General features: G+C 60.7%; 1 protein-coding gene across 1 annotated transcript; it reads right to left on the reverse strand.

Annotated features, from left to right (window-relative positions):
- Positions 1-884: 884 nt before the first annotated feature.
- CDK5R2 (cyclin dependent kinase 5 regulatory subunit 2) lies at positions 885-3037 on the reverse strand. Its single transcript, XM_084643489.1, has one exon. The coding sequence runs from the start codon at positions 2869-2871 to the stop codon at positions 1891-1893; it is 981 nt and encodes a 326-aa protein (XP_084499615.1). The 5' UTR covers positions 2872-3037; the 3' UTR covers positions 885-1890.
- Positions 3038-7324: the final 4287 nt, after the last annotated feature.

Genomic DNA, 7324 nt, shown 5'->3' on the forward strand with positions numbered 1-7324 from the left:
GGGGGGGGGGGGGACACACACTAACAATGCCTCCTAAAGCAGGCACCATTCGCATTCATTGCACTGGGAGGGACAGGCTGGTTGTCAGATTATTTGATTAGGTGCATGGGATTGGCGAGAATGCGTCTCTTTGTATTATTCAGAAAAGACTGCAAGGGAGGATCTACATACACCCCCCCCCCCCGCATGCGAAAACCCAGAGCAGGTTCTGCTTGGAGTGTAAGTCACAAAGAAAGAGACAGAGACGGGGGGGGGGGGGGGAAGAGGCAGGTCGGCTCTTGAAACGCACCCCCTACTGCCGGTGCTCTGGGGAACACAGAGGGGCTGGCTCGCAGGGCCACTGGATATTAGATTCCATTAGGCCGGAGGTTCTCAACCTTTCCCCTTTCTGAGCCCCCCCCCACATGCTATAAAATTCCAGGGCCCCCCTGTGCCCCAATAACTGGTTTTCTGCATATATAAGCCAGGGCTGGCTTTGGGGGTAGCAAGCAGGGCAATTGCCAGGAGCCCCACCCCACAGGGGCCTCCACCAAGCTACATTGCTCAGGTTCCCTTTCAGCTCTGGGGGGCGGGGCTCAGGGCCCTGGGTTTCAGCCCCAGGCCGTGGGGCTGCGGCTATCTGCCCTGGGCCCCAGCGAGTCCAACGCTGGCCCTGCCCGGCGGCCCCCCTGAAACCTGCTCCAGGCCCCGCAGTGGGCTGAGAGCTAGGGAACCAAGGAGCTACTGCCAAGCTGCTCTTTTAGCAACCAGCAGCCAAGGGCAAAGGCTTGGCCCCGGCTCACCACAAAACCCAAAACGTGTTCCCCGTAAACATACGCCCCAGTGATCCAGCTTCTTCCCCTGCCCCCGGGCTAAGAAATTCACCGCCCGCCGCCGGGCTCTGCTTGGTCTCCGTAGGTTTATCTCTCTTTGCAATATACAATATAAAACAATCTGCTTCTGGTTTGTACATTTGAGCAACGCGGGCGCGGCGAGCATCCCGCGGGCTCGTTACGTTCAGACAGCAGGCGGGCGGCTGCCTCCTCGGCTCGGCTCGGCTCGGAGCGGGCAAGGCAGAGCGGAAGGGGCCAGACCCTCCCCAGCCCCAGAGAGCGGGCGGAGGGGGGTGGACGGAGACCAGAACTCGGTGGGGGGTGGGGGGAATACTGCCCCTCGCCGGGATTTCCCCCGCGGGGCCCCCCAGCCAGCTCTGCGCGGGACGCCCCGTCCCGTCCCCCCATCTCCGGACCCAGCGGCTGCGTGTGATACACCCACAATGGCAGAGCCGGACAGACACTCGCATGCAGAATTGCAGCCCTCTCTTTTCGGTTACAAAAACCGAACCAAACCCGATCCCTGGCCCCCGCCGTACTGTGATTCACTGTAGCGGCTAAGAGCACAGGGGTGTTGGGGGCCGGGTCCCCTCCCTTGAAGGTGAGGTTAGAGCACGGAGAGGCTGCCATCTCCCCTTGTAAAGACGTAACCCGGCTAATCATGCCTCAGGCCAGCCACAAAGCCCCAAATCCAAGAGTCCCCCCCCCATTTGGGAGGACAAGTCACCCCCCCCCCCGCTCTGCCATGCAGCCCGCTCCCTTCCAGGGAAGGCAGCCACCGCCAAGACCTCGGTTGATGGTTTAGGGTCCCCCTTGGCCAGAGCAGCCTGTCCCCCCCCCCCAGCATACAGCATGGAGCCCCACCCCAGGAGATGCGAACCGGCAGTGCCCCTCCCCTCCCCGCCGCCTTGACACAGGCCCGGTCCTCGCTGCCTCCTCGGCAGCTCCAGCGGTTGGGCAGTTTTTGGAGGCGGCTCCGGCGGGCGATGTTGGGGGGAAGGGAAGTCCAGCCGCTCCCCCTCCAGCGGGCAGCTCCCTGGCGGCGGTGGGGGCAGAGGGAGGGAGCCCCAGGGACCTCCTAGCGGTCCAGGCTGATAGTCCAGGGCTTGGGGCCGGAGTCCCTCCTGCCGCCGGTCTCCCCTTCGCTCTTGAGGTCCTGGAAGACCTGGGTGAAGTAGTGCGGGTCCGAGTTGATCTGCAGCATCTTGGCGCTGAGGCGCTGGATGAGGGCCAGGCAGCGCTCCCAGAACCGCTCCTTGTCGCCCTCCACCAGGAAGGGCTTGAGCGGGTAGGAGATCTCGTTGCCCATGTAGGAGTAGGCCAGGTAGAGGCAGGTGAGGAAGGTGGCCTGCAGCTCGCCCTGGCTGCCGATCTCCTCGCCCCGCAGCGCCTCGCGGCACAGCAGGAAAACGAACACCAGGTTGGCCGGGGTGATGAAGCCCTGCTCCTGCCAGCCCTGCAGCAGCAGCGCCCGGTCCACGCTGCGGAACCAGGCGATGAGCTCGCCGGGGCTCAGCTCCTTCAGGCGGTAGCAGCGGCGGCACACGAAGTCCCCCAGGCAGCGAAGCAGCTCCCCGGTGGAGGCCTGGACGATGACCCGGCGCGGGGAGCCCGGGGCGCGGCTGCCGGGCGGCGGGGGCGGCGGCGGGGGCGGCGGCGGCTTGCCCCCGCCCGGCTGCAGCTCCTGCGGGGCGGCGGGCACCGTGGGCACCGGCACGGCCAGGGGCCCCTGCTTGGGGCCGGGCGCGCCCGCCGCCTGCGGCGCCCCCAGGGCCTTGCGCAGGTTCTCGCGGTTACGCTGCTGCACCAGCGGGTCGGGCCGGGCCCCCCCGCTGCCCGGCTTGGGGGTCACCTTCTTGGCGTTTTTCTTCTTCTTGGCCGAGGCGGCCACCAGGCGCTTCCAGGTGAGGGCGGAGATCAGCACCCCGGGCCGCTTCAGCCGGCTCTCGCCTTTCCCGTGCGCCCTGGCCGGGGCAGCCCCCTGCGCCAGGGGCCCCCCGCCGCCGCCGCCGCCCTTCCCCGAGGCGGCGGGCGGGGAGAGGGACAGCACCGTGCCCATCCTCGCTCCTTCCTCCCCCGGGCGCTGGGACGGGCCGGAGCCGAGCGGTCTAGGGCGCGGCTGGAAGCCAGGAGCAGGCACCGGCCATGGGAGGGCGCCGGGCGGAGCCGGAGGACACGCCGCTGCGGCTGCCGCGCCCGATCTAGGCTCTGCACCAGCGGCTGCACCAGTCCCGGCCCCGCCGCTCCCCGCCTCTCCCGGAGCAGCCAATCCAAGCCGGGCTCCCCCACCCGCCGCCTGCAAGGCCCGCCTCCCCGTGGGGACCTCCGGCTCGGGCTGGGGGAGGGCGAGGGAACCCGGGGCTGGGGGTCCCTGCTGCCCCAGGCGGCTGGCCGGGACCTGGGCTCCAGGGAGCACCCCCCGCGGGAAGGAGCAGGGGAGGGGGGCGCTTTCCCTGGCAGATCCCCCGGGACCACCTTAACCCGGAAAGGATGTGGAGTTCTTATGGGGGGGGGCACTACTGGCTCCCACGCCTGGTGAGCCCCCGTCCCTGCCTGAGCCCAGCGATGGGAAGGGGGAGCTGCTGTTGTCCCTGGCTGGCCCTTCTCTCCAGCTGTACAGACCGATTCCTGCAGCCCAGGGCCAGAAGGGACCATAACGATCATCCAGTCCCAGCTGCTGCATAGCACAGCCAGAGAATACAGCAGCCACAAACTCCGGTTCTGGTCCCCCAGCTCCAATGGGGTATAATGGGCCCAGAAGAGGTTCAGAGACGAGATCAGGGGGTTGGGACTGCAGCCGCAGGAAGAGAGATTAAACCGATTAGCACTGTCCAGTTTGGAAAAGAGACCACTAAGGGGGGAGATGATAGAGGTCTATAAGATGATGGCTGGTGTGGAGAGTGTGAAAAGGGAAGTGTTATTTACCCCTTCACACACTGTTGGAACCGTGGGTCAGCCAATGAAGTGAATCGGCAGAAGGTTTAATGCGGTCAAGAGGAAATGCTTCTTCACACAACCCACAGTGAACCTGTGGAACTCACTGCCAGGGGATGTTGTGAAGGCCAAAAGTATAAATGGGTTCAAAAAAGACCCAGAGAAGTTCCTGGAGGACAGGTCCATCAATGGCTATTGGCCAAGAGGGTCAGGGCTGCAACCCCATGCTCTGGTTGTCCCCAAACCTCTATCAGCAGCTGGCAGTGGAAGACAGGGATGGATCAATCCATAGTTGCCCAGTTCTGTACACTCCCCCTGAAGCTCTGGTACTGGCCACTGCCAGAATCATAGAATCATAGAATATCAGGGTTGGAAGGGACCCCTGAAGGTCATCTAGTCCAACCCCCTGCTCGAAGCAGGACCAATTCCCAGTTAAATCATCCCAGCCAGGGCTTTGTCAAGCCTGACCTTAAAAACCTCTAAGGAAGGAGATTCTACCACCTCCCTAGGTAACGCATTCCAGTGTTTCACCACCCTCTTAGTGAAAAAGTTTTTCCTAATATCCAATCTAAACCTCCCCCATTGCAACTTGACAGGATACTAGGCAAGATGGACCATGGTCTGACCCAGTTGTTATGTTTACCACCAAAATGCAGCCACCTCTGGGGTGGAAGGCAGCAGACACCTCTTACATGCCAGGGTCCATGCAGCAGTTCTCAAGCCACCCCCCATAGGGCCTGTGCAAGGGGACACTGGTAGAATAGCTGCAAAGGGGGGACTCCAAACCCCTTGGGCACCATATGGGGGTCTCCAGGTCAGCCCAACCTAAGCTACCATGAGGGGTAGTGATAGGGATCATCTAGAGATCATGGGTTGCATTGTCATGAACCCAGGGGCCCTAACATACCATGACAGCAGCAGGGAGGGGATATAGTTGCTATTCCATCCCTAGCCTGGACCCTGTGGACCATAGAGTGTGATTTCCCTGCTTTTGTGCAGATGCAAAGAAATTCGCCTCCTGGAGAGGCAGGAGAATGCTCCTGATTCCCAGCTGGGCTCAGGTGGGGGAAGGGGGGAGGTAGGGTGCAGTCCCCAACAGCCTGGTGCCACCATCCTGTGCTCCAGAATCTCAGTTTTCATAACAAAATAAACGAGCAAATCACCAGACCTTGGGGTTACCATGAAAACCTGCCAAACTGCAGACACCCTGGAACAATAACTCCCAGGTGAGAACAATGACTAATCAAAGCTTATGCTTCAGGCTGTCAGCTGCCTGCAGGTGTCACTTGGTGATTCCCTGGTCTGTTCGCTCCCTCTGGGGCACCTGGTGCTGGCCACTGTCGGCAGACAGGACACGGGGCTGGATGGACCTTTGGTCTGACCCAGTCTGGCCATTCTGATGTTTGGTATTTTCCCCCACCAGTGCATAATGTACAGTCTCTCAGTACCTACAGGGGGAAGAAATATTTGATAGTGGGCTCTTCAGTCTAACCAGGAAAGGTCGAGCACAATCCCATGGCTGGGCTTTGACGCTAGACACATTCAGACTGGTAATAAGGCGCACATCTTTAGCACTGAGGGTAATTAACCACTAGAACAATCTACCAAGAATGGAGGTGGATTCTGGCCTTGGTCAGCTGTATCTGGGTTGTTTTTCTACTTGTATCTGGGGCACCAGAGATAGACTTCAGGTGGAGACGGGACACCGGGCAGGGGAGGCCAGTGCTCGGAGGTGGGTCAGTGAATTCCCCTTCCAGAAGCCTGACTGGTGGTTCTTGCTCATGTGCTCAGAGTCTAGCTACTCACCGGAGGTGGGGTCAGGGAGGAATTTCCTCCCAGGTCAGATTGGCAGATACCTTGGGGCTTTTCACCTTCCTCTGCAGTGTGGGGTGGGGATTGCCTGCTGGGATCAGCTGGGTGTCTCCCCTCATCAATTCCCTGCCCCTGCATGGCAGCACCTGGGGCCCTGCTGTTCTCTGCCAGGGGCATACAGCAGCTTTGTGTCCGGAGGACTGACCTGCTTTAGTCTAAGGAGATGTCTACGCAGCAAAGAGAAACCCGTGGCTGGCCCATGCTAGCTGACTCGGCTGAGGTTGCAGGGCTGGTTCATTGCTGGTAGACTGCTGGGCTCTGTCCCCTGCGGGGTGGCACGGGCCAGCTGGGGGGTTTTCTTTGCTGTGCAGACATAGCCCTTGGGCTCCATACTGGGCGATCTGGGTGAAGTGTAAGGGCCCCTGGGCTATCCATGAGGTCAGACTAGATGAGGTGATGGTTCCTCTGGGTCTTAAACTCGATGAGATGCCCCCTGATAAGGGGTGCTAATTCACACCCCTGATTATGACTGTTGAAGCGTTAGCATTAGCCATTTCGCTGCTGACCAAAGCTCGACAGGAAGTCATAATGACAGGAAGGCGTGACCTGAAGTTGGGGATTTTTGTAGTTTTACATGAATAGCATTTGTGTGCCTCAGTTTTCCTGTATGCTGCATGTTTAGCAAGGTGGTGGGAGAGAGTTTGTTGTTGCAGAGCACCAGGTACGACCTTATCTAGCAGCTGGGACCCCAGACAATGGCCTGGAGATGGGGGACCCTAGCGACCAGTGACCTGGTGACCAAGAGGCCCAGCCAAGCGTGGAAGGCAGCCGGTTATGGCCAGTGGGGGGACAATGGGCTGAGGATGGAGGACCCGGGTGACATGACCAACCAGTTCCAGCCAGAGCGGGAACATAGGACTGAGGAGAGAGGGGCCCAGTGACCTGTTTACCTGGGATGGAAGACAAAGGACAGGGAGGAGCTGTTAGGGCTGATGATATCAGATGATCGGCTGGAAGGAGGGGGCAGCTGGACTGGGAGGAGAGAGCAACCAGAGCCCCCCTGGATGTGGGACAGACCTAGATGCACTGTGCTGAGGGTTGCCAGGCTTGAGGCCATGAGGGTTTCCTGTGCTGGGTTCAGATGCAATAAACTCTCCTGTGTTATGCTGGCTGAGAGTTGCTCCAGTCTAGAGAACAGGGGGGCATTATTCCCTCTGGGAGTGGAGGTCCAGAGGGCCCAGAGCGAGTGGACTCCCTGAGGGGGCCCATGGCAGAGGCAGGTGTGTTGAAGGCTCAGAGAGGTGTGGTTCCTGGAGGCTGAGGGGCTTAACCTCCGAGAGAGAGTGGACCCCCAAGAAGGGCTGTTGCACTGAAGAGGGTTCCTTTCAGGGACCGTACGGGAGAGAGCAGGAGTTCTGGGAGTCCGTGACAGCATGGTAGCAGAGGATGGTGGGTGGATGCACCCTGTAAACGGTTGGCTGTGAATACAGGCGCTTTGCAGTGAGTGGCTGCCAGCGATAAAGCGAGAGGATTGAAGGAACCAGCGTGTAAATGGCCTGAAATCAGCTCTGTAAGAGCTGGCATGTCTGTGCAGGGAGTGAAGGCTGAGCATTGGGAGACTCACCCAGGAGCAGCTGATTGCCTGGTTGGCAGAGAGTGACCAGTACACGGAGCAAGTTCCAGATTCCAGCAGGCCTTCCGGGCCGCCCGGAGAGCCTGGGGTAGTGGCAGGGGGTCCACCAGACCCAGTTCCCCAGCCAGGAAGG

This window comes from Lepidochelys olivacea (genome assembly GCF_965140295.1).
Source record: "Lepidochelys olivacea isolate rLepOli2 genome assembly, chromosome: 11".
Lineage (NCBI taxonomy): Eukaryota > Metazoa > Chordata > Testudines > Cheloniidae > Lepidochelys > Lepidochelys olivacea.

What these genes read in the sequence shown, in the direction of transcription:
- CDK5R2 (XM_084643489.1), bottom strand. Translation starts at nt 2,871, where the DNA reads ATGGGCACGGTGCTGTCCCTCTCCCCGCCCGCCGCCTCGGGGAAGGGC.